General features: G+C 37.5%; 5 protein-coding genes across 8 annotated transcripts; 1 reads left to right on the top strand and 4 right to left on the bottom strand.

Moving 5' to 3' along the window:
• The first annotated feature begins 174 nt into the window (after positions 1-174).
• Positions 175-2125, top strand: mrpl40 (mitochondrial ribosomal protein L40). Its single transcript, XM_042000255.1, has 5 exons — positions 175-357; positions 522-605; positions 1161-1316; positions 1518-1599; positions 1708-2125. The coding sequence occupies exons 1-5, from the start codon at positions 296-298 to the stop codon at positions 1933-1935; spliced, it is 612 nt and encodes a 203-aa protein (XP_041856189.1). The 5' UTR covers positions 175-295; the 3' UTR covers positions 1936-2125.
• A 429-nt stretch (positions 2126-2554) lies between these two features.
• Positions 2555-4041, bottom strand: c11h22orf39 (chromosome 11 C22orf39 homolog). 2 transcript variants are annotated; one of them, XM_042000257.1, is made up of 3 exons: positions 3819-4041; positions 3081-3250; positions 2555-2978 (listed from the first exon to the last, which is right to left on the bottom strand). In XM_042000257.1, exons 1-3 carry the CDS (start codon positions 3846-3848, stop codon positions 2846-2848), a joined length of 333 nt encoding a protein of 110 aa, XP_041856191.1. In that variant the 5' UTR covers positions 3849-4041; the 3' UTR covers positions 2555-2845. The 2 variants fall into 2 exon arrangements, with proteins under 2 accessions (XP_041856191.1, XP_041856190.1); XM_042000256.1 differs by having other exon boundaries at positions 3083-3142; positions 3819-3911.
• A 1486-nt stretch (positions 4042-5527) lies between these two features.
• Positions 5528-9920, bottom strand: ufd1l (ubiquitin recognition factor in ER associated degradation 1). The gene is made up of 12 exons (XM_042000253.1): positions 9791-9920; positions 9402-9534; positions 8933-8965; positions 8721-8842; positions 8322-8452; positions 8154-8226; positions 8004-8072; positions 7847-7915; positions 7718-7768; positions 7525-7613; positions 6359-6443; positions 5528-6161 (listed from the first exon to the last, which is right to left on the bottom strand). Exons 1-12 carry the CDS (start codon positions 9791-9793, stop codon positions 6087-6089), a joined length of 933 nt encoding a protein of 310 aa, XP_041856187.1. The 5' UTR covers positions 9794-9920; the 3' UTR covers positions 5528-6086.
• Positions 9921-10106: 186 nt separating this feature from the next.
• dhx37 (DEAH (Asp-Glu-Ala-His) box polypeptide 37) lies at positions 10107-21140 on the bottom strand. Of its 3 annotated transcripts, none has more exons than XM_042000250.1 (27): positions 21083-21140; positions 20730-20845; positions 20457-20629; positions 19653-19765; positions 18941-19313; positions 18707-18855; positions 18521-18613; positions 18313-18409; positions 17918-18031; positions 17582-17798; positions 17277-17375; positions 17129-17199; positions 16185-16320; positions 16028-16104; positions 15491-15723; positions 15292-15403; positions 15099-15205; positions 14743-14931; positions 14452-14576; positions 14113-14229; positions 13853-14025; positions 13650-13764; positions 13301-13438; positions 13119-13213; positions 12833-12906; positions 11049-11146; positions 10107-10950 (listed from the first exon to the last, which is right to left on the bottom strand). In XM_042000250.1, the coding sequence occupies exons 2-27, from the start codon at positions 20830-20832 to the stop codon at positions 10874-10876; spliced, it is 3468 nt and encodes a 1155-aa protein (XP_041856184.1). In that variant the 5' UTR covers positions 20833-20845; positions 21083-21140; the 3' UTR covers positions 10107-10873. The 3 variants fall into 3 exon arrangements, with proteins under 3 accessions (XP_041856184.1, XP_041856185.1, XP_041856183.1); XM_042000251.1 differs by having other exon boundaries at positions 21023-21098; XM_042000249.1 differs by lacking the exon at positions 21083-21140 and having other exon boundaries at positions 20730-20967.
• A 1005-nt stretch (positions 21141-22145) lies between these two features.
• gp1bb (glycoprotein Ib platelet subunit beta) lies at positions 22146-24990 on the bottom strand. Its single transcript, XM_041998310.1, has 2 exons — positions 24896-24990; positions 22146-23280 (listed from the first exon to the last, which is right to left on the bottom strand). Exon 2 carries the CDS (start codon positions 23268-23270, stop codon positions 22647-22649), a length of 624 nt encoding a protein of 207 aa, XP_041854244.1. The 5' UTR covers positions 23271-23280; positions 24896-24990; the 3' UTR covers positions 22146-22646.
• Positions 24991-25738: the final 748 nt, after the last annotated feature.

Here is a 25738-nt window from a genome sequence, read left to right as displayed (position 1 = left end):
TAATTAATTATCAGACGTTTTAAGACAGTAAAACCCAGATATACATTTGTAAATTAATATTAGATAAATATTATTAATTTAATTGTTTAATATAATTTTATTGCTATGTAAAAAGAAAATACTCGAAACTGCGGGGACATCAACTTATGAACGCATTTGTTTCTTACGTCATCTTCCAGCGACGTGTCTGTTCCGTCAGTCAATTAAGCAAAAGGACAAGTGAAGTGACATGTGAATGTTTCTTTTATTCTGGCCTCAACTATGAATCTAAAGTGAAATAACACACAGTACAAACATGTCTTTGGCATTTTCGCGTAACATCTGCAGGGTTTTGTCCCGACAGGCCGCGTCGTCACGGTGGGTGTAGTATAATTTGTGGTGTCTGTTTGCAGCTAAATAAGCTAAAGTTGTATAGCTGAGCAAACTGGTAATTTGGCTGTTTAATACTCCTTGTAATACTCCTCGCTCTTGTATACTGCATACTCTGATCTGTACTGGGTTTATTGTATTTTATTTTTCAGTTTGCGCCTGGGAGAACAACAGCATGGTGTACAAACTCCATGGTTTTCACCTGTGATGACACTGAAGACCTCTGCTCCTCTGAGGTATAATGATACATTTTGATCTGTAAAATTATTGTTAGAAGTAATATGCCCTAATAAAAGACAGCGTTAATTAGGGTATATTCTTGTGACTTTACTTACATGGGAACCCTTTGCTCAAGCATGTCTATTTACCTTTTTTTTAATTTTAACTTAGTCTTTATATGGTTGCTAGTTGAGCGGTCATATAATTTGGCACTGGCATTAAAAAAAAAAAAAAAAAAACTGTCCAAAACAGCATGAATAGATTTTATAAAATAAGGACAAAATTTACCAACAGGAAAGTTGATAAACAACTTCTTGTGTTATCTTTTAATATTGCTTTTATTGGTTGTTGAAAAAAAATGTTGTAGTCTCCTCTAAAATTTTGTCATATTTTGTCCAGTGCTCTCATAACTTGCACATCAAAAGTACTATACCTGTATATTTTCATCAATTCAATTCATCAAGATAACAGGGTGATGATCGCAAGTCTTTGAAATCAAGATTTACATTTTATTTCATAATTAAAATTAAATAGCTGAAATGCTCACTGAGTTGTAATTTGTTTTTCAAAAGAGCGGAGCCGAAAAAGAAGAAGAAAGTGGACCCAAGGAGGGAGCAGCTGATGAGAGAGCGACTAAAGAAAAAGTTGAAGAAACTGGAGAAGGTTCCACCTGAGCTCATCCCCATAGAGGACTTCATCACTCCAATTAAATGTTTGGATGAAACAAAGTGAGGCTCATTTCACTGTTGTTCATGAATGAATGCCATAACTATATAATCCTTAAAAGGTCATCAGAACGTTATTTAACGTTAGTTTCTTATTGTTACATTTTGAATGTATATGCTTTTATATAAAATTGTCTTTAACTTGCTGTTGATTGGTTCTTTCCTCTGCATTTGAAGTTATTGTTTATTGTTCTCTTTACATAGGGAGCGAGCTGCTCTAAGGATGTCTTTTGAAGAAAGCGAGGGTCGAGCATTGCTTCTGAAGGAATGGAGTCGATATAAACAGGTTAGTGCTAATCTTTCACTCCCTTATTAATGGCTAAAGTAATCTTCAATTTCTTATCTTGATCTTGTCCAGTTAGTCAGAGGAATATATTTGTCTTTGCTCTTACAGAAGCAGCACTTAGCTGAAATGGAGGCTGTAGAACATGCTTTGGAAGCACAGAGGGAGGCACTGGAAGAACTCAAGCTGGAGTCAGAGGAGCTGTACCAGGCAGCACTAAAGCCAGACCCAGTTCTCTTTCCCTTCACTCGTGAGGGTCCTGCCTACACACCACCAATCCCAAATTATGATGGTCCGGATGGGAAATATAATGACATCACTAAAGTGTACACACAGTGATGGACCAAGGAACAACTATGGGTGCAGTGTCCATGGATTGTTTCAATGTACTTGTGAGCCAAGATAGTCTTTCAACAGCCTGCAAGTTCAGGGCTGAGAGACAGTTTTTGTTTTGTTTTCCCTCAATGTGTGATGCTTGCAGTCACATCAGTTACTGTAGAACAAATTAATAAAATTAGCATCAATTTGTTTTTCACCTTCACACCACTGAAAAAAGGAAGATAAATAAAAATGTCAATTTTTATTAATTCAATTTGTTCAGAATTATTCAGCATTTTATGTTATTGGGGTCAATTCATAACTGAAAAAGTCAGAACTCTGCTACATATTGAACCATATATATAGAGAGAGTAAGAGATATAGATATATCCATGCATATATCTATGCATACTGAACCCACTGAATTCTGTCATATTTACTATACCAATAAGAATTTTATCATAGAAGCATTACTACAGAATCAAGACCAGCATATTAAGCAGGTTCGAAGACAGTCAACATGACAAGTGATTGAGAAATATTGAAATGTTTTCCCAACACTTCTTCTCTGCTCTGGCAGTTTATACGAAGAGTTCCACTTCGAAGAAAAACAGTGTCAGATTCATCACTATTTAGATAATCAAATCAGAGATATCAACATGATATTAATTTTTAGTGAGTTTCTTCCTGCAGTCATGCTTCAATGTTGACACCAGAACTCCATATTTCTAACAAACAGCACCATGTTATAGAGATCATGTAATTCACTTGTTAATTAGACCAGTAGATGCCAACACTGTTTCAGAAAATGGCACACATCAGTTTCTGAGTACACCCTATCATGGCAATGAGTGTGATTGTAGCTCTGTTGGAAGTAATGTCCATGAAGTGAAAGTTTATGAAGCAGTGATAGCAAGGTTATGGTCACAGTTCAGGAGTCTCGTGGGTTTTCCTGATTCAGGGGCATGTGCCAGTCCTCTGGAGGCTCCTGCCTCAGGTTCCACACTGGAATGAAGTTTTTTTTGCTCTGCCACTCGGTTCCTCTCACTTTTCTGCAAAGCTTCCTGCAGTACAAATACAAAGTGTGTTATTTTCAGCATTCAGACAGTCAAGAGGGTGTTAAAAAGTTCACAAGTCCAAGTTTTAATATGATTTTCTGCAGCTGCACCTTGGTATCTTTGTTTCTGTGTTCTTCCCACTCTCTGCAGTTATGGTAGTCATCTTTCCACTGTTGACAGGATGGGGTGGTACCATATGTATAGTAGTGGTGAAAAAAATTCCTGAAACTTTTACAGTGTCTGAACTCGCTCCAATAGTCCTCACATACTCTTGGTGGCTATATGACAAAGAGTAAGATTAAAACACATGCAACTGGTGCATTTTTATTTTATTTTTGATCATTTATGGCACTGTCTTTGCCTCCCTGGTTACATCTCAAATACTCAAAGGACCAGAGAATGAAAAAAAAAAAGTTTCCAACAATTTCTTTCAAAATAAACGTCTCCCAGCAACGATATACAGTGTAAACAGTGATCCGCACTTTGTTAACAGCGCCCCCTACAGTCGTTAGTTTAGGTGACCCTTGGTTTTTTTTACTAGGATATTTATTGTCTCAGAGTTGAACATTTTAAACGTAATTAAAAGATTAATTTATATATATAAAAAAATCTGATATAAAAGCAAAATAATCAAACAAATGATTGTCGTGCTCTCCGTTCCACTGACATTGCTTAGGACAGAAGAGGTTACGTTGATATTTTAGCAACGACAGCTAATCAATTTACAACTTCACATAGAATTAGTATTCCTCAATTTTGTTAACATACCCAAGAAGGCTAAACAAACTATATAAAATAACATTACGCTGGAAATAATGCTATTAAAAATGTATTTCTGTAAATTACCCTCCACGCTGTTTCACCAGGTCGATCCATTACTAGCTATGATAGCATCAACGGTAGCTACACTTCCGGTTCAGTTTCCCTTCATAATGAAAGCGCAACAATTATTCGGCACATATTCGAAAACACTAAAGGTTATAAACATTTCTACATTAAATGTTTTAGAAAAATATGGACGTTTCTTCTCCACTGGTTCATAACTGTCGCTTCCATACGACAAATAAATAAATACAACCCCATTCCACAAAATTAGGGACACTGTAAAATATAAATTTAACAGAATGCAAAGATTTGCGAATCTCACAAACCCATATTTTATTTCCAATAGAACATAAAGGACGTATTGGATGTTGAAACTAAGGCATTTTACAATTTCATGGAAAATATTAGCTCATTTTTAATTTGTGACAGACTGGGTATAAAAGGAGCATTTCAAAGAGGCAGAGCCTCTCAGGCGTAAAGATGGACAGTGCTGCCAATCTGCAACAAACTGAGTCTGAAAATTGCTGAAGAATTTCAGAAAAACAACTCTCAATGTAAAATTGCAAAGGCTTTGAACACCCTACAATCTACAGTGTATAATATAATCAACTGATTAAGGGAATCAGGAGGAATATCGTGTTCAAGTGACAAGGCCGAAGAATGCTTGTGATCTTCAGGCCTTCAGGCAGCACTGTATTAAAAATCCATGTAATTCTCTACTGTAAATCACTGTGTGGACTTAGGAACACTTTCTGAAATCACTGTCTGTGACTACAGCTCCCCATGCAATCTACAAATGCACATTAAAGATAGATCTTGCAAAAATTAAGCTATATATGAACATGACCCAGTCTTCTCAGGGCCAAATCTTAATAAAAATAGCAAAGTGAAGACCTGTTCTGTGGTCAGATTAATTCAAATTTTAAATTCTTTTTGGAAACCATAGACACCGTCTCACATACTAAAGATGAGAGACCATATAGCTCAACAGTGAACAGTTCAATAGCCTGCATTTCTGATGGTACGGAGTATGCTGTGAGCACCACATCTATGAAGGAACCATTGATGCTGAAAATAGGTTTTAAAGCAACCAATCCAGACACTGTATCTTTCAGGGAAGGTTACATATTCCAGAAAGAAAATGCTAAACCACAGACTACACCCATCAGAACAGGATAGTTACACAGAAGAGTCTGGATGCTGAACTGGCCTGCCTGCAGTCCAGACCTTTTACCAACAGAAAACATTTAGCACATTGTGACATAAAGAACTCTGTATTGAAGGCCCAGGACTGTTGAGCAGCTACAATTTTGCATCAGACAAGAACTGAATATTTCTCCCAAAAAACTCAATCAAGTGGTCTCCTATTCCCAGGCATTTATACATTTGTTCAAAGAGAGACAGCTACACAATAGTAAACATCACCTTGTTCTAACTTTATTTTTCAGATCTATTTATGCCCATAAACTCAAAATGAGCCTATATTTTCCATGAAATGGTAAAATATCTCACTTTCAACAGTTATATTTATGTTCTATTGGCAATAAAATAGGTTTATGGTTTATTTTAAATCATTGCATTCTGTTTTTATTTACATATTACACTGTTCCAACTTCGTTGGAATTGGAGATGTAAATGTTTTAACTCAGGTAAATATAACTCTGTATATTCCAGTCTCATTTAGTAGAACATTGACATGAAATTGCATTTCAACAAAAGTTACTAACAAATGACTTCCAAACACAGTTTTTTTATTTGTCTATAAATAAACCCAGAAAAAAACCAACTAATTCCTAGAACCCAGAGGGAAAAACACTCAGCAAAATGTTCATAGTAAGAATTAAAACAAGTATTATTGCTCCCATTGCATCATAACAATGGGATTCTGCATACAGCATATTTAAGGTGAATTGTAAAAAAAAAAAGGTAGCAATTTTAGAAAACACTGGGAGCTCAAAGGTAAATTGAATCTCATATAATTACAAGAATAATTCTAAAGTTATTCCTTGTGATAAATAGCATTTTCTGCCTGGCTCAAAATAGTCAACACAAACCTCTGAATGTCACTTATAATTGATAGTATTTTTGTAACTCAGCTTCTTTTGAGCAAAATAATACCATCAGAGATATCATCAAAAACTAGAATCAAAAGTCAGGAGCGAAGTTCCCATTTAACGCAGACACAGAGGTGAAACTCCATTGTTTCTGAAGACCAGTCAGTTGTTTTTTTCTTTTTTAATTTTTACTGCTGCAGGTGTCACATAAACTAAACTTTCCATTTGTAATTCTTCAAGGCTTTCTGCCCTTCTTGCGTAATGATTGTCCTTGTCCAGAGAAGGCGATGAATCTGTTTATGGCATCATCCTGATAGGAAAAAATAGGATTAAGACTTTAGCTTAAAATTATATGAGACCGAGAAAAAAAAAAAAAACTAATTTTGAGAATAAAGTCTAACAACGCAAAACAGACAAATATTATATAAGTGTGTGCAAGGGCCATAAAAGCATGCCAGATAAAAAAAATAAAACAAAACATTTGATGAAATTATCTATATTACTTACATCTTCTATAATTTTCTTGGGCTGAGGCCTGGAGTTTCTGATGAAGGTGATCTTGCCAATTTTAAAGTCATAGTTGGGAATGCCTCTGTAATAAGAAATTGAACATTAGACTAAACACTAATGAAATGGTCCAAAGAACAATGGCATGTAGTAAAGAAAATTAAACAGGCGTCTCTATAAGCTGCCCATTTATACATTTTGATTAAATTAAATCTACTTAAGCCAAGCTGACAATGTAATGCATCAACAGAATAGGGCGACAACACAAGCAAGTATCACGCGGTGAAGAACATGTTCAGAGATCAGAAAATCAGAAAAGTGATTCATTTTTTTTTTTTTTTGTGATTCCCTGTCATGCTACATTAACCAATAGTAAATCAAACAAGAGGAGAAAGTAATATATTCTGCACAAACACCTGGACTGTCATAATAAAAAAACATTAGTTAATGGTAAAATGTCATACAAATAAATACAACTAATAAATGTAATTGTTATTTTCTGCTCTTTTATAGCACTGTCGAAAACTTCTTTTTGAAAGCAAATCACCTTTTCCAACTGGGGTCTAGTTTTATTATTTAGCTGAAGTGAGTCCATAATGATGCTGTAGTGTTTAGAACAGCCACTAAATGTCATTAATAATAACATTATAAAATACACTCCGTCAAATATAAGTGAAGTTTGTCAAGATAAATATTTTGTGACATTAAAATATGGAAAAACAGGATATAAATGGTGAAAAGTTCCGTAGGAAAGACATTTCTGACAGTTTGATGCAAATGTTTTTATGCAAAGTGTAAAGAAATTATTCTTCCTTTTGTGCAAAAATAATAGTTGTTAGTTCAAATCACTATTTATGTGGTTATATTCGGATCATAATGTTACTGAACTATGGAAGATCTAGCTTTTGTTGAGAAATCCTGTCTATGATGGAGTCAAATATAGACGAGATCATTTGGTGTTGGTTTGGGCTTAAACTGCATGAACCACAATATCTCCAGTTTGGTTCCAGATATAAATCATGCCTCCACTCCCTTCCTGCCATCTCTCTCTACTGTTTCCTGTCAATTAAAGGCACACAATTCCTCTTAAAGACAAAAACTAGCATGAGCTGATACAGAGCTGTCATGTACTAATAGATTAAATCGTTAATGTCTGCATGTGTCACCTTTTAATGTCACTTGGGTCGAGAGGAGCAGGGCTCGGCTCAATCCCTTTTGTTTTCCCGTCCAAACGATTGCCAGAGCCGGTAAAAGCCTGCAGAAAAGAAACACGTTTTTAAAGGTGCATTATTTCCTATTACAACAGTGATCAGCAGTCAAAACAGCGTTGATTGTTTGAATTCGAAAACAAGGACTCACTCTGAATCCTGTGTCCATGTCAGCGTAACTTGCGGGGTCTGCCTCTTCCTCCTGTCAAGAAATGAGTTTAATTATGTTGTTTGATTTTAAAAAAAATATGCACATACCCCTTTAGGGTTTGGTCCTTACTGTTGGTTCTTCCTGATGCTGAGGTCGTCGCTCAGGCTCTTTGTAACCCAAAGGAGCATCAAAATCCACCTAAGCAACAGATTCATAACAAAAAGATTAATTAACAAAATGCAACAGAATGATTTACCTTTGTATTAAATAATATTGAGGGTCTTACATTCATATCGCACTCAATGATGGACACTGCTTTATCTGGCTTGGTCTCCATTACTCGCAGCTCATAAATCTAAAGTAACCACGGATTCCATGAGTAGTAGTCTACAGTAATGAAAAACAATGCAAATACTTAATAAATTACATTACTTACCTTTTCATTATAGTTGATAGCGATGACATCACCAGTCGTAAGGCACGCAAAGTTTCTTAGTGCATTCTCCAATCTGTAATCAATAAACAGCTTAGTTAATCAATTTTTGCTAAACACAAAATTACCAAAATTTGTACTATATAAATTTTCTATGACAATTTTTCTTACACTGCTTTGGGATTCGTAATGTCCAGGAAGTCAGGACTCTGAGGCTGGAACTTTGAGTAGGTGGCCACCATGAGGTTGACACTTTCCACCTGGACCAGACCACCTTCCTCCAGCAGGAGATTCTGCATCATCTGAAGCAAATACAATTAACCAGATATCAGCTTTGACTTGATTATTTAGATAATTTCTTTAAAAAAAAAAACACACACAAAATACGCCAAGAATAATTCATTTAAAAAAAATCACAAATAAGCAAAGAATAATTCATACAATAAAAAAATATGTCATATCTGTTGTTGGATCACACGTACATTTGTAAAAACTTTTCTATAAGCTACAATTTTTTCTTACTTCTATAATTCATTTATTCCTTTTTTAAAACTAATTATTGTTTCTCACCCAGTGTGGCAGGTAACAGATTCCTTCATCAGCTACAAACTCCAGAACACCACAGTGTGTCATTCTGTCTGAGTTCTTGTTGGTCAGCTTGAACAGCATTGGATAGGTGATATTAAGTCTGCCTACATAGAGGAAATGATCAAATAAAGAGTCATGAAAACAAAAAATGGAATGGCTGCAATGAAGAAGGACTAAATTTTTCTTTCACTTACTGAGCTGGTCAAGAGCTGAGGGTGGCATTATTACTGGGAAAAAATAAAACAAAATTAAGACAAAACAGAAGCTATTATTACTGACATAAACTACCTCTGTTGGTATAAGTATAATTTAAAACCATTTTGACATATATAAAGATATTGTGTAAGGGTAATTGAATCTGTTGACTGAGGAGAAAAAAAAGGTAAGGTGTTTTGTAACAGGCACAACTAAATATGAAACAACAATATATTATTCTTATTTGTTTATTTGTGCTTATTTAAGTCCATATATATATATATATATATATATATATATATATATACTTAATAGAGGCAAGATATAGAGAGAATAATGACAATGGGTACTGAGGTATGCGTAACTGTGACATACAGTTGTAGTTCATACGCACACCTTTGTAACTTAGCCAATTTTCCAAACTACATTTTTCTCAGAAACTTTGGACTTTCTTTTAGCAGCTCTTACTTTTGCCTCCCTTTTCCACATCAGAACGGTCGTTCGGTCCCGCCAGCATGGAAACTGAATAGCAGCGGTACTGAGTTGAGAAGCGGTTCTGAAAGCCCCGGGCCAAAGGGTGATCGAATACATGAAAGGAAAACTGTAAAATAAACAAGAAACCTGTTAATGAAACAGACAGAAAAACAGTTCGTTTTTTTTTTTTTTTTTTTGTGGATTAGTAACATTCAACGTCGGACTTTAATTCCATCATGACAGAGCATCTTTCTGCTCCGCGGTAGTGTTATTTGCCGCAGATTAGCTTAACAGCTAAAACCGATTAGCTTAACAGCTAAAACTACGATTACAATTTACACACATTTGTCGTCACCATTAAATAACAGCAAATCGCTACTTACCATATTGCAAGCTAAAGTTTTGGTTGTAAAAAAATGGATTTAAAATGTCTGTTTCTGTTTTCTTGTTTGTTCTGTGGGCATTCACTGTTGTCTTCCTCTTTCTCCCGGAAGTGTACGAGCTGACAGACGGAAATGACAACATAACAGAAACTAACCAATCACAGCACTCATTTATAATAACTACGTTCACTTATGTTTTTAATGACCCGTTTTATCAATTTGAAACACGTTATTTATACATGACGCTACTAAAGATACTATCACAATATCTTTAAACAACAATGAATGAAGCACCAAAAGTTTTTCAGCCACTCAGAAAATGATACTTTGAAAACCCAGAGAATATATTTCAGAGATTTTTTTTTTTTTTTTTTTTACAAATAATTCTTTCTAAAGGTTAAGCTTAATTTACAATCTAATGCATTTTCTCTTGGCAGTGTACCTGTAATAATTCATCACACATTCTCTGTCAACCTGGCTTTTATTTGGACTTGGGTATACTAGTGAAATCAAGAGTATTGAAAACTTTTTGAAATCATCTGGAAATTAAATGTGCATGCTCTAGATTTGGATATCAGTTTTGCAGTCCTCTGATTTTGGTGCAACACTGCAAATACAGTGGGACATTTCCTTTTAAGGATATGATCATTTGTATCTCCATTCAAATGCTGACATGACATTGCCAGGACCAAACTGTATAAATTTATGTTTTAACATTGTTTTGCTGCTTTTTAATCTTTGTAAATCAGCCAACAGAAAGCATGACTTAATCCCACGCCAGTCTCACTCAGAGCATCCGTTTTTATAAGTCTTATGAAGACCAGATCAGATACACATAAATGACAGCAGTACACAGATAAAAAGTCATTACAGAGCACTAGTTGAAATGTTCTGCTTGAAAACACATTTATAAATCACAAGTACAATGTATAAAACACAAAACTGAAAAAAGCCTGTGTGGTGGTATTGTAGTTTAAAAAACACTCAGATGGAGTCCTTTGTAGAGGGATGTGGGCTCTGCTTATGTCACTGTCTCAGGTCAGAAGTTTGCTGTTTTACTTTTTGTTGTTCTGATCCTTGCCTCTATATAGGAGGCCAGATTTTGGCAATTTCCTGGTGCATGGCCTCCGGTAACCACTGGCAGTAAGCAGACAGCAAAACTGTAGGTGGAGGAAATCATTATAAAACAGCAATAATTACACAACATGAAGACAAATGAAATTAGAAAAGAGGCAAGGTAAACAAATCCAAACCTTACATTTATCTTCTGCCCGCCAGACAGAGAGGAGTGCCTCTCTGCTGTCAACTTTCCTTGTCACAAGTGGTGTCAGTAAAGCCTCCGTCCTTGGCTGCAACCTAAAAAGGCAAAGATACAATAAGAAAAAAAAACCCCTTAAAAACACATTTCAACCAACTTAAATTAGAGTGAAAACACCGCCAGCATTCAAAAGTGATCAAAACATCAGCCAGAAAGCATAGAAACTGAGAAGTGGTCTGTGGTCACCACCTGCAGAACCACTCCTTTATTGGGGGTGTCTTGCTAGTTGCCTATAATCTCCATTTGTTGTCTATTCCACTCCTCCCTGAGCTGCCACCTTATCGTGGTGGAGGAGTTTGTGCGTCCTGATGATCCTAGCGGCTATGTTGTCGAGGGCTCATGCCCCTGGTAGGGTCACCCATGGCAAACAGGTGTCTAGGGGAGGGACCAGACGAAGTGCAGCTCAAATCACCCTTATGATGATGAGAAAGCAAGGACCAAGGTTTCCCTTGCCCGGATGTGGGTCACCGGGGCCCCCCTCTGGAGCCAGGCCTGGAGGGGGGGGCACGGAGGGGAGCGCCTGGTGGCCGGGCCTTTGCCCATGGGGCCCAGTCGGGCTCAGCCTGTAAGGGTGACATGGGCCTCTCCTCCCGTGGGCTCACCACCTGCAGGAGGGGCCATAGAGGTCGGGTGCATTGTGAGCTGGGCGGCTGCCAGAGGCGGGGACCCTGGCGGTCTGATCCTCGGCTGCAAAAGATAGCTCTAGGGACGTGGAATGTCACCTCTCTGGCGGGGAAGGAGCCTGAGCTGGTGCGCGAGGTTGAGCGGTTCCGGCTAGATATAGCTGAACTCACCTCGACGCACGGCTTGGGCTCTGGAACCACTGTCCTTGAGAGGGGCTGGACACTCTTCCATTCTGGAGTTGCTCCCGGTGAGAGGCGCCGAGCAGGTGTGGGCATGCTCATTGCCCCCCGACTTGGAGCCTGTACATTGGGGTTTACCCCGGTGGACGAAAGGGCAGCCTCCCTCCGCCCTCAAGTGGGGGGATGCCGTCAGGCTGAAGAAGGGAGTCCTATCGGGCCTTTTTGGCCTGTGGGACTCCAGAGGCAGCTCGCCTCGGGATCCCTCCGGATGAGCTGGTGAATGTGGCCGGGGACAGGGAAGTCTGGGTTTCCCTGCTTAGGCAGCTGCACCCACGACCCGACTCCGGATAAGAGGCAGATAATGGATGAATGGATGGATGTCTATTCCATTTGCACAACAGCATGTGAAATTGATTGTCAATCAGTGTTGCTTCCTAAGCTGACAGTTTGATTTCACAGAAGTGTGACTGACTTGGAGTTACATTGTGTTGTTTAAGTGTTCCCTTTAATTTTTTGAGCAGTGGAGATTTTCCATGCAAATCAACATCTTTATATTATCAGTCTGCTGTTTATGAACCTTGTTGCAAACAACAATCAATATTTGTAAATGCTCAGTGTAATGCTAATCAGCGATTACAAGCAATAAACTGCTCTTATAAATGCAGTTTTGAGTTATATTAAAAGTGCACAACATTAATAAAACATAGTTGCAAACACAACTATTCAGATGAAACTAGTGATTATAACTGTGCTTCATTAGGTATTAGACACATGAATAGAGCAAAGTTAAACACGAAAAGCCAGGAAAATGATAGCAATAATGTGCTCATGCTCTTATACTGCTGCTTCTACATCACTGAAACTATTTTGGTGGAAAATGGTAAAGAAGGTAGAATAGTTTGTATGAGGGCATCGACTTACTTGGCCCATGTTTTCATCATGATGGAGGAGTTTGAGAGAAGATGGCTGCTGTGTTTTTTTAGTTTGGGACAAACCTGTTAACCACACAAAGAAACTTTCACTCATAAGACTTTTTCAGTTAGATTTAGTCAAATGTTATTAAACATATAAATAAAAATATAATGAATGAATGTGTAAAATATCAATTCATATGAACCACAAAAAAACAAGAAGAGAAACAGGCTCAACATTTACAGAAACTAATAACTGCAGATATATTTGGAATTTTTAAATTTAGCTGGAGTACCTGTCCCTCAAGAAAAAACTTGGCAAACAGCTTGTAACGCTCCAAGCCTTCAGGATACTCCATCTCCACCGCAGGCAGCTGCCACCCAACACGGACTGAAGAAAGACAGGCGCAGCATTTACTTAAATGCACACAGATGTAAGATGTCTTACAGCTCCAGTGTTCCACTGCTGATCACTTACAGAAGGTGCCTGAGCGTTTACATCTGATGGTGCCAGAGGAGGAACAGAACCATGGCGATGGCGACTCCTGTGGAGGGCCAAAGTGACAGTACTGAGGCAGCAGCTGCGGGACCCACTCTGCTTCTACTGCTGAAACACCTGGCAGGAAGAAACAGGAATACACATTAAACCAGATAAAACTATAAGTCTGCAAATATCCCTCCATAACAGCAGAAACTGCTTCCTAAAAACTGTTATAGTAAAAACATCCCCCAAAAAGTAACAATTATCGTCAATTAAAAATTCAATTTGACAGTGAAATAAGCTCTAAGTGTCCTTGCTGACTGTTTTTTAAATCAGGCTCGTTTACCTCTCATGTACATTTTGGATGTCTCCATGATCTCCTGGTAGATGACAAAGTTTGGCAGCGTTTTGAACAGTGCAGAGTTGGGATGAATAAATACCGGGTCATCCATAAGAGGGGTCTATGAACAGGCAGATAACAGTGAGTGAAGGGAGAGCAATAAAGAAGTATTCTCCTACAACATGATCAAAACCTTTTCAGCAATTTACCTTGTATCCATTCTTCCATTTTGGGTCCAATAAGTCTTCTGCCTGGACACGCCTCGCAAGATGATCTCCGAGTCCAGCCAGAACAATTTGCCGCAAGCAAACCACCTGGTGTTCTGTGGGTGGAGTCATCTTTGGATCCACAAATATTCCCACCTCTGGACACACTGCATTCACTGGGAAGAAGGGACACAAAGGATTTTCTGTTTAAATTCTGATAAATGCTCATCTCATACTCTCTGTGAGTGTGTGTGTGTGTATACCTGCATTGGTAAGTTGACCCCTGAGCTTCCTGATTTCCACCATGGCTTTGTACCTCAGTCCATTGTCTTCACAAAACTTGGGAGTGCAGCCAGCAAATTCACAAGCACCAACAGCACCTTCAGTCACACGTACAAACAACTGGTAAGATTCAATATATTTACTATGGACAAAACAAAAAAAATGTTATGAACCCTGCGTAACATTTTATAAATTACAGCTGAATCTTGGTGGTTCATCCTTACTTAGGGATTTAACCTTAAATCAATTTCAGGGAAAAAAAAAGGGCCAGAATACAACCTGATAGACTTTTCACCAATCTGCTGCTGCAATGAACTTACCCAGCATGACCATGAGGTCTCCCAGCTGGAGTGAAGCTCCTTGCCCAGCCCACAACCTCCTCATTTGGGTCAGCCGAGCCCGGCGCTGGGTCAGCTTAGAGTTTTCATCTTCACTACATGCAGGTCTGAGGAGAGACGATGATATGTAACAGCTATCATTTCATCCCATGTGTGTCTTTGTGAAGTGTAACTCCTACATATTTTCTTCCTCTAGAATAAAGTGAGCCACACTCGAAAAGTTCTTGTCTCACTTACAATTTAAACACGACTGAATAAAGAAAATGAGCAAACCTGTCAAAATCCTCAAAAATCTCCCGGACCGTCATGGCTGCTACCACAGCGATGACGTATGGCAGGCAATCTTGCTGCTTCCCGAGTGCCAAAATTTTTGCATATCGTGGCGCCACAGGAAACGATGCCATCGCTCTGCCCAGGGGAGTGATGGGACAGCTCAACCTTGCTCGCTGCATCTCTTTTACGCTTATAAAGAAAAATGAAAACGTTGTATTATATGGACATATAATAAGATTAAAGTTCTTTGTAAGAAACAGCGTGTAACCCAAAACAAACTACCATACAAGAAGTGCTGCATTCAAATATCCCAGGACAAATAAAGACCTTGTCAAAGAAAATCAAGAAACAGCTACCTTGCAGAGTGGGGTGGCTCTTCCAGAGCTCCCAGTGAGATCAATAACTCCTCTGCTGCGACAAGAGCTTCAGTGGATGGAGGAGTGGGAAAAGGGAAATTGATCACCTGCAACAACGCAAATTATAAGACAGTTCTCATTATTATTTTATCATTTAAAATAGTAGCATTTTCAGGCCTAACTTTATGCTGACCTTGTCTATATTGAGGTCCTTCATCTGTAAAACCAGGTCCTCAACAGGTCTGCGGGTGATTTCTGCCTCGGAGAACTGACTGAAGTCTCCAAACACAGCAGAGGAGTATAATCTGCAGAAATACCACAGAGACAAATAAGAACAGCTTCCTAAAGAGAAGAAAACAACCATGTTACTACAGCGTAACAATAGCTCTGACCTGTAGCAGTGTCCTGGCTCTGTTCGTCCTGCTCTACCTGCCCTCTGATTGGCTGAAGCCTGTGAGGTCCATGTGACTTTGAAGGACGACACTCCGGTCACTCTGTCATAGAAACGTTTCTTAACTCGACCGCAGTCGACCACATATTTGATGCCTGGAATCGTCAAAGATGTCTCTGCCACATTGGTTGCTACAACACAAAGACGAGTACCAGGTGGAGGAGGCCTGAACACCTGCAGGCATAAAACACACACAAACAGGAGTAAACAGGTTTAATCTACTGAGTAGCGATGGATTGTGACCTCCCCCAGCTACTGGACACAGCTAGAGGAATTTCTAAACCTTTTATGTTTTAAAAGAGGCTTTCATTTATGACTTTGGTTATTGAGTTATCTTATTCACTGTTAGTTATGCAGTGGATGTGAAGACGTGTGAACTGCATACATCTTTAATATTTCAGTGTATTTTCATTCCAAAACTATCCTACTTCTCATGTCAGTGATTAATTTCTTTAAATCAATTTGATATTAATCGTACCTTAGCTTGCTGCTCAGGGGCCAACAGAGAGTAAAGCGGCAGAACATAGAGAGGAATGGATGGGTCGGCTTTCTCCTCTACAGAAACACAAAGCAGAATTTATTTAAGTGCTCGCCTGTAATGAATCTATTTGGATTTTAAAGAAAAATTTACTTGCCTGTCTCAGTGGGATCATCTCCCAGGTCGAGGTCTGAGCCGCCATCCTCCTCATCACCAATCCCTGCCTCCCTGTCCTCGTCCCCCTCATCCACTGGGAATGCAGAATAGTTATCCAAGTCGATTCGGGGAAGAGACTAGAGTCAGAGGTAAAACAGTTAAAATATGCACACAACAAATATCTGTAAAGGACAACAGATTATATCCAAAGACACTGAGATGCCCTTTTCGCCCCTATGCTTTGGTAATACAATAAACTATACAGGAATATCACTGCATTGTACAAGAACCTGCGTGTGTGATCCGAGTCACACATGCCAAGAATGTGTGTACCACAGGGATCATAGCAAGCTTACCCTGCCCCATTCTTCACTGTTCATGGATATAAAACACTTAAGTGTTTCCATTAGCCAATGTCACTGCAAAAAGACAACTTTCCGTCACTACTTTTTGCTATTTTCTTTTTTGATTACTTAAGCAGTAAACCAAAATGAGTGTGGTTAAGAGTAAAGTTTAGCCTGCATCCTGCTTTTAGCTTTATCTTGTCTGCCAGGAAAGCTTCTGATTCAAAAACCCAAAGTACACTAATTGCTGTTTACTACAGAGAAGAGACTGGATAGTCATCAGTGTTTCATACAAATCCACTTCAAGAAAAAAAACAAAACAAGATTTTAATGACTAAAATTATAATCATATGCTGACATACACAAAAAAGAAACAGTTGAAACAGTTTTGTGACTAATAAATGTTAAGGCTAATGGATAAAATGCTAAGCTAAACCTGACTCCAGGTCTACTTTGAAGCAGGTTCTATTGAGAGCATTTCGACATGACATGATGTTTTGACGAGGGCGTTTTTGTGTGCATCTGACAGTCCAGTTGGAGTTGGGGAAATAATATGAGGTGATGAATTAGTTCAGAATCTAGTCACAGCTAGTACACTTACAACAATCTTCCTCTGCTTGGCTTTCTTAAATTTTCTCATAGCTTCTGAAGTATCGGCTTCCTCATCTTCACCTGTGCACATAAACAATGATGTAACAAAACGTTCCCGTGCTCAGATATGACACAGTGGGGAGAGTCTAATCACTTACCAACGGCTCTGTTACTCTTCCTGAAGGGAAAAGCTTTTCTGAGTCTTCTACAGAGACTGTGAACTTCAGCTTGGCCAGTCAAAAACACCAGGATACCACCTGAAGATCAGAAACATGGTCTCAGGGTGTCCTGCTGATTTACTGCAGATTTCTAAGAATGTATGTCCATGCTCAGTTCACATTTAGAAAAAAACCTACAGGTGAACTTCTGCACTTTTTTTATATCCAAATTATTTAAAACATTTTAGACATAAAAAGTTCAATGATCTACAGACGACACCGTTTAGCTACAAATTAAGAAGGACCTGGAGGCAGCATTCGGTGGATTTTGCAGGTCTTGTGAAAGGCCTCTCCGGTGTAATCCTCCAGTGGGGTGCGTTTGTTAAAATGGATGGTAACTGGGAACTGACGAGCATCCACCTTGATGACAGGTGGAGGCGTTCGAAAGAGCTTTTGGTTGTCAGTAAAGTCCTCTACTCGCAGAGTAGCTGACATGATCAGCAGCTTCATGGGCATGTCTTTCTGCAGAGCGATGCAGGAAAACAAATGTCAAATAATAGGCTAACGAAAGAGAAATCTACCTCAAAACGTAAAACCTTGTAAATTAAGAATATTAAACATGCCAGCTGCATTTTTCCTACCTTGTTTCTGAGCGGGACGATGCGGGACAATAATCCAATCAGGATGTCTGTGTAGACACTCCTTTCGTGTGCTTCATCTATAATTATCACGCTATATTTCTGAAGCAGAAAATCCTGCAACAAAAGACAAAAAAACTGAAGAACTGGAGTATATTTAGGATTTGTGACAAGTCTGCTGCTGAAAAAGAAAACAATTGCAAAAACAGTGGGATAGGACCAAGGGGAGAAACTGAGATGAGGGAGATGGGGTTAATCGGTTTTTGTGGCCAAGTTTCTCAGGACTCATTGAGGAGAGCAGATGGATATATTTCCTACATTTCTACATTCAGAAATACTGGCACTTGATGTTATAATTGCATTAATCCAATAACTCAGCAGAAAGAAAAGGAGGATACCTTCTGAATTTCCTTCAGCAGAACACCATCTGTCATGAACTTGATCTTTGTGTCACTCGTCACGTTTCCTTCATAACGAATTTGGTACGACACCACCCTGAGCACAGGAACACAGGCATGTACCAGTCAGAAAGCCCATTAACTCTGTAGATTTGAGATTAATAAATGTTGGATATTTTGAGTTTCAGCAGGGAGATCATTTTATTACCGTGTGGGCAGATTCATCTCTTTGGCCACTCTATGAGACATGCTGACAGCGGCTACTCTCCTCGGCTCTGTGATACCAATAATCCCACTGCAACTGGAAGAAACAGAAATGAGCCAGACAAGAGTAATAATATGATATATAACATATCTCTGGACAAATTCCCAGTAAAACATGTGGATAAACTACCTGGCGTAGCCCGCTTCATACAGAAACTGAGGCACTTGTGTGGTCTTTCCACTCCCCGTCTCTCCACAGATGACGACACAAGGATTTTCTTTCACTGCTTCCATGATGACCTGCTCCTCTGCCAGCACAGGCAGCTTCAGACGAGCCTCCTACAGCAACAAATTGAAACGTATTTAAAGTTAACTCACAAAAACCCCTCTCTCGATTGAACATGTTTAGGTTCCAGACACACACCTGTATTTTTGGAGACCTGTTAACAGGAATAAAGACAGCCGGCTCTGAAAGCTTCTTGTTCTGGATTTTCTCGTGATCAGAAACTTTCTCTTTCTTTTCTTCTTGCAGTGCATCCTTCTGCTCTGGCTTCACTTCCTGTGCAGTCTTTGTGTCCTGACAGGGAAGCTTAGCTTCCTTAGATTCAACCATCTCAGTGATGTTATTCACTTCATCCTCCTCCTCTTCTTCCTCAGATATGTCCAGATCACTACTTTCTTCTGCTTTTTGTTCTTCTTCATCTTCCTCCTCATCTTTCCATTTTCTCTTCCTGTTTGCACCACTGACACTGCTGATTTTTGGACCAGACTCTCCCTCTTTTACTTGATCCGGTGACCTGAAAAAACAAAACAAACAAAAAACAATAGTTTTAACAGTTAAACTGACCACTTATATCACATCTGCCTTGAATGAAGCATCGATTAACCATACTTGCTTTTTAATCAGTGCTTTTTACCTACCATAAAGCTAAAAATCATACTGCTGGCTGTCTGTGTTTCTACCACATCCTTCACAGAAAGATAAATTCAGTGTTTTAAAACATCAATTCTGCTTGATTCAAACTCCCAAAATACTGAAATCCAGTTATTGAGGAAGCTGAATGTGGGATGAGTGAGATGGACAGAAATAAAATTGCATTGAGTTTGTAATGTTATGTAATGAGTTTTGCACTTACTCTTTATTCTGGTAAAGCTTATCTCCTGTTCCCAGTTTTGAAGTTGTGTACAGAAGCTTCAGTTCGGACTCTGGAAGCTGCACCTGAGCTAGTTTAGTTAGGATGTCTGCTCTCTGGAAAGAAGATACGGAAACATGTAAGCCAAATTAAAAATGACATCACATTTTAAATTGAATATAAATAAAGTATGTTTAATTTAATTTTAAACGTGATCAAATTTGTGATACAGTTGAACATTTTATTGTCTAAATGACTCAATTTATGTTGAATACACCTGGTAGAGTGAAGATAAACATGTTACTATATAAAAATACTTTCATAAAGTCCTAAATGTCATACCACTCATACTTCTTTTTAATAATGGATTTAAATAAGAGGTGATGAGGTCATGAATAAGCTCATTTGTATCTTTTGTTGTGTTTTTTGTAAGTTTTCAATTTTTGTTTTTCTTTTGTTTGTTTTAAATGAGATCAAAATGGATGTGGTTATATTATTTTTATGTATGAATAAAACTGAGAACTGTGTCCAACTGCTTAACCAACACAAGTTCCAAGAGGCATTAATATTGTTTTCAGCTGCTCATTTTGACAGAATGGCTTAAAACCTTATATGCTTCCCATCTGATTATTTACAGAATATAAAATTATAAAATTGCCTCACATTTTAAATAAAAAAGGTGCTACATATTTAACCTGAATAAAAGTTGTCAACCTGACTCCAAAAAGGGTGGAAGAAACATCTATAAGAAGGAACAGCTTCTTATAGCTGCACTTCATCTGAATCTTTTCCCTTAAAATGCCTCACCTGAGCTTTCTTCTCCTTGCGCTCCAGAACCTTCTGCAGCTCTTTCCTCTGTTTCTTTGTAAGGGGTTTTTTGGTGGAAACGGGCTTTTGTGAAGAGTTATTCTTCTTTTTGGCTTTGCTGGCTGGGAGAACCAAGGCGTTGCTGTCGTCTACACCTTTCAGTCTGGCACCATCTGATGCCATTTAAGACAAAGATGTCAATGAACTGTTGCGAAGCAGACGAAAAAAAGTAAATAAAAAAAAAAGTGTAAATAAGGAACACTTTAATCCCACCTTGCAGTTCCACCACAACTTCTTGTTTCTCTTCATTTGCTGGTTGTTGAGGATCACTTTGCTGTCTTCCTTTCCAGTTGTGCTTCTTCCTTAGTTTCCCCATTTTAAAACGAAATCTGAATACAAACAAGTAAGTCTATGTACACAAACCTTGTAAAGATCAATAATTTATCAGTAAGCCCCCGACAAAGCTGACAGCAACTCAACAACGATAAGCTAACTGGCTAACTTGATCATAACACGACTACGTCATTTAAACAATTACTATACTATTTATATCGTAACATACTGACCTTTTTATAATAACGTTTAGAACTTTAAAGACTTGATTAAAATCCCAGTTCTGCACAAACCTCACGTGTAAACATATATGCGTCCATCAATTGAATCCTCCGTGGAGCAAACGTTGACTCCGTAGAAACGTTCCGTTGGAGAACGTGGAAATAAATAAATTAAAATAAAGAAGAAGAAAGAAAGAAAGAAAATCCTGACAAATATCTTAAATATTACTTAAAAATGGTATTTTAGAATCCTTTAACTTTTAACTTATTATACAAAAAAATCATTATATTATATTATTATATAATTATATTTATTAATTATTAGAATAACAGATGACTCTATTATTAATAATTACATTTATATAAGTGTATTTTTAGATTTATTGTATTTTATTTTTATTGACTTAAGAAATTTGAGTTTATCAAATTCGAGGATATAAAATTTCTTTATACGTTTGAACAGAATTTACATTTTATTCAAATGTATAAAGTATAAATGTATATTTTCTTTGGCTTTTAACACCAGTTAAGGTGATGCTCGCATGTTTTTTAAGGCTTTATTGTTTTTGGTCATTTTATAAATTCTTGACTGATTATGATTTTGACCTATGTTTTAGTGTGTTTATAGATATACATGTTTCGTAAATTTTTTGTTGTTGTTTAATTGTTCAGCACTTTGGTCAACAGTGTTGTTTTTAAAGTGCTCTATAAATAAATTGGATTGGATTGAAGAAAGAAAATACCATACAGTGCAATTAGATTTAAATTTGAAATTTTGAATTTATTTTGTGTTAAAAAAATATGTTGGAGTGAACTCCATAAAAAATCTATTGCCACTAAAAAAAGTAGCATAAAATCATCAAAAAAAACAAACAAAAAAACAAAACTTAATTGCAAAAGTCTTGGGTTATTAACAAGCTATTTTAAATGTTTATATCTCTCAAAATAGGTTTAGTCAATTTGTTTAACAGATAGAGATTCATAATAAAAAAAAACACGTAGATCTGGTTTTATTGTTAACCAAAGAAACATTTAAAAATACTTATTTGTTCATATTTACTTTATTTCAAGACAGAAAACTGGAGTCTCTTTTTGGTATAATCACCCAAATATGTTGTACAAAATCTGATGCCAATACGTACAAAGATTTTATTGTTCACAAAGACAAATTAGTAACAGCAATCACCAAGTATTTGCAGTAGTTTAAGCACTCTATAAACCAAATACAGTAAAAACAAAACTTATCATGTGCTCAGTAGATGTTTTGGTCACACTGTTTAAGAGTCAAACTTATGGAGTTTTTATAAAAAAAATATTGGGACTACAATTAAACAAGAATAATAACATTAGTCAGGCTCTTGTTTGGACCATTTTAAATATTTTTCTATTTTATATAGTGATTTATTGTATGAGAGTTCATGTGCTGCAAATGAAAGACAAAACACATAAGGTATAAAGATGAGCCTGTTAGAGCATCTTAACTATCTCAAATGTCCCATATGGAATTGGACTTTAATCTAGTCGTGTATATCAATCGTTTAATTTATTTTTCTGTTTCTCCACTCATTAATTCAGACTATTTTCACAGTAACATTTTCTTTCCAGTGTGTAGCTCTTTAAATGTTGCAAGTCCATCTCAGATGCTGCTGTCCTTTAAATGCTCATACTCGTTCTCCCTGTGATCTTCTCCAACTGTGAAGCTCTCCTCTGTGGTTCGTCTCGCCTCCTTGGACATCCTCTCAAACCTCTTCAGGAAAATGCTGAGAGCCACCAGCAGAGCTGCCTGCACCACCACAAACACAAACAGACTCACCAGTGAGGCCACGGCCAGGTTACAGTACCAGTACTGGCAGGACTCCAGCACCTCCTCTTCAGTTAAATACGCAACCAACCGTCCCTTTAGGCTGGGAGGGGAGCTGCAGTTGACCCCTACATGTGATGTAAGACTGGCTGGTTGACGCTGCAGCCAGGCTCGCAGGTAAAGGACACCACAGTCACACACCCAGGGGTTACCATGAAGAGAGACCGAGTGGAGGGAAGTCAGGTCATCCAGTAGCCCGTTAGGGAGGGTGGTCAGCAGATTGTCATGGAGACGGAGCTCAGTGGTTCCCAAAGGGAAACTGGTAGGCAGGGAGTGGGAAGTGAGAGACCTGCTGCTGCAATCCACCTGACTGCCATGACAGTAGCAAGGGTGAGGGCATGCTGATGACCTCTGACCTCCAAACATCAGGAGCAGACACAGGAGCAAAAGCCCCATCATGGTTACCAAACTGCAGAGAGGAAAGGAAACAGTAGAGCTGTGAACTCACACATCTTTCTATGGACTAAGTATGCAGTTGATTTAAAGGCTAAAATTTTTTTTAAAGAATTTAAAATCTTAGCCACATGAATGTCATATTGGAATATTAAGAGTCCATTTTGGGCTCACCCTCAAATTGTTTTCATTATTCAGGGGATCTACTAGACCAGGTTCACAAATACCAGTGTTCAATAAACATTAAATTATCCTTACACTGCTTCAGCACCTTTCATCACCTTCTACCTGAGACACTTGATTTTATCTCTTTTCTTTTTAAAGGGTGCAGTGTATAAGAAAATCATAGATCAATGACAAAAAAGCAATATATCATTACAAACTGTGTTTTATATTGGTAACTACTCACTACATTATATCTATTTACTGTGGGTCCACATACATGTCAGCTGCCATATTTGTGCCACTATATTTATAATGGTGTGTCTGAATGAACAAAAAACTTTGTGTGAATGAGACCTCTGAGCTTTAAAACTGCAGAACCAGCTTTGTTTGATAGGTGCTAGTGCAGTGTTTGGGATAAGTTATGTCTTAAAATGCACATAGAAGAAGACAGAACACATGTACATAATTCTGAAGTGCAGAGCAGTCATCACATGTTTAGTCTGGAAGAATTTTGGCCACTGAGAGCCGATGTCCACTTAGAGCTCTGTATGGCTTTTGAAGTTATTGCTGTGCCCATCTGTAGCACAAGATGTCAGTAATTTTTCACACTGTACCTTTAAAGACGCTTCACACCTGAACTGAATGCATTGTGATAGCTAGAAATGACTGACTGGCTCTAGATTAGATATTATAACTCTATAAATATTATTTAATATACAAATGATATGTAACATTAATAAAGAGGAAAAGTTCACCATATTTACTCTCTCTCTCTCTTTGTTTAGATAAAAAAGCATGCTTATGATTTCACATATATTCTCAAGTGAGTAATGAGTGGCACACTGATACAGAAAACATATTCAGCTTTAGTGGAATATCTCAAAATTCTGATAAATTACACAATGAAAAACAAAAAACAAAAATAAGATCCACTTTCCCATTAGATGTTCACAAAATAGAAATTCAACTTTTATAGTCACAACCAACTTTCTGTTCATATATATATATATATATATATATATATATATATATATATATATGCCATCTGTTTGTGATGTGGTGTTTTTGCTTTTCCAGTTATTAAAAAGGGCAGTCCTTTTCAATCATGGCACCAAGAAGTGTTTTTGACATTTTTTGACATTTAGGTTGTGCATAGCCATATGTGAAAAAAAAATGAAATGAAATGACAAAAGAAAAATGCAAAACACCACCAACTATTTTGCATATGATTACATTATTTGTAAATTTTGTCCTGAATCAACTCATTAAAAGAAAATTCGTTTAAATATACAACGTCACATGATTAATATTGTACAAAATCAGTCAAATCAATCAACCAAAAGTCAACATAAACCAACTTGTGCATTGAGAGGAAGATTTAAGTCAAAGGTCTTATGTATTGTCACATTTAAACTTCAAGAATCTTAGGACAGAAAAGTCTAAAAAGTCTGCGTAGAGACATTTACCTTTAGCTCTGAGGGTCCTCTGGAGATAACTGTGCTTCGTACTGTTGCTCTCAGAGAAGAGTGCATGTTATAACCAGCTGGCCTGCACTGATAAAGACTCCCTGTCAAATTGTGAGCTCACACACACGTCTCTGCTCATGTACACAGTACACACACATCAGTGCTGAAAGTATCCCAGTAAAAGAGCAGATAAAGTGAACATGCATTAATGGGAAATTTGACTTTCCAATAAAAAAAAAATTCATTTAACACATGATGGCAGAATTACTAGATCACAGTGAATAATTGGGAAATTATATTTCAGATCTTTGATCCACATTACATCAGAGCAAAGGCTTTATCAGAATATAAAATACACAATTTATAGAGTCTAACATGGATTTATTACCAATGATACTGTTCTTATATATATAAGATCCAGGTATTTGCACTGTAAGAAATTCCGGTCCATTTCTTTTTTAAGAACTCTGCAGATTCTCATTAATCAAACAAAATGTAATTAAAAAATAAATTCAGATAAGTTCATAAGCTAAGATTTAGAAGTAAATAATTTTAGAATTTTCCTTCAGTGATTAATGAAGCATTCTTTATTTAGTTTAATTCAATAAGTAATTGTGAATATTAATGACAACACTACTGTAACTAACTTTTGAATGCATTGTGTGCTTTAAGAAAATATCTACTACAACATCTGCTTTCATATTCCTACTCTGGCTGGAAGGAAGGACATGCTCAGAGGAAGAATGGCTGCAGGAGATAAATATGAATCAGCAGACTATGTCCCTGCAGCAGTTGCAGCTCTGAGCCCTGCTGTTCAGACTCTCTGATATGTGGAAATAGCAG

Source organism: Melanotaenia boesemani, chromosome 11 (assembly GCF_017639745.1).
Source record: "Melanotaenia boesemani isolate fMelBoe1 chromosome 11, fMelBoe1.pri, whole genome shotgun sequence".
In the NCBI taxonomy this organism is placed as follows: domain Eukaryota; kingdom Metazoa; phylum Chordata; class Actinopteri; order Atheriniformes; family Melanotaeniidae; genus Melanotaenia; species Melanotaenia boesemani.
Note: the sequence above shows the minus strand (reverse complement) of the source record. Positions and strands in the feature narration are given on the sequence as shown.

Bases quoted from the DNA above. Each gene is read 5' to 3' on its own strand.
- gp1bb (XM_041998310.1), bottom strand. From the start codon at position 23,270: ATGATGGGGCTTTTGCTCCTGTGTCTGCTCCTGATGTTTGGAGGTCAG.
- dhx37 (XM_042000250.1), bottom strand. From the start codon at position 20,832: ATGGGGAAACTAAGGAAGAAGCACAACTGGAAAGGAAGACAGCAAAGT. The intron at 20,630-20,729 runs GTGGGATTAAAG...AAATGGCATCAG, and splicing joins AGTTGTGGTGGAACTGCAAG to ATGGTGCCAGACTGAAAGGT. The intron at 14,577-14,742 runs GTTTGCTCATTT...GTCTCTCCTCAG, and splicing joins ATTTTTGAGGATTTTGACAG to ACCTGCATGTAGTGAAGATG.
- ufd1l (XM_042000253.1), bottom strand. The intron at 8,843-8,932 runs GTAAGTGAAAGA...TCCTCTATGTAG, and splicing joins CTCAGCTCTTGACCAGCTCA to GCAGACTTAATATCACCTAT. The intron at 6,162-6,358 runs GTAAGTAATATA...TTTTCCTATCAG, and splicing joins CCAAGAAAATTATAGAAGAT to GATGATGCCATAAACAGATT.
- mrpl40 (XM_042000255.1), top strand. From the start codon at position 296: ATGTCTTTGGCATTTTCGCGTAACATCTGCAGGGTTTTGTCCCGACAG. The intron at 358-521 runs GTGGGTGTAGTA...TTTATTTTTCAG, and splicing joins CGACAGGCCGCGTCGTCACG to TTTGCGCCTGGGAGAACAAC. The intron at 606-1,160 runs GTATAATGATAC...GTTTTTCAAAAG, and splicing joins AAGACCTCTGCTCCTCTGAG to AGCGGAGCCGAAAAAGAAGA.
- c11h22orf39 (XM_042000257.1), bottom strand. From the start codon at position 3,848: ATGGATCGACCTGGTGAAACAGCGTGGAGG. The intron at 3,251-3,818 runs GTAATTTACAGA...TTTGTCATATAG, and splicing joins CTGGTGAAACAGCGTGGAGG to CCACCAAGAGTATGTGAGGA. The intron at 2,979-3,080 runs GCAGCTGCAGAA...TTTGTACTGCAG, and splicing joins AGAAACAAAGATACCAAGGT to GAAGCTTTGCAGAAAAGTGA.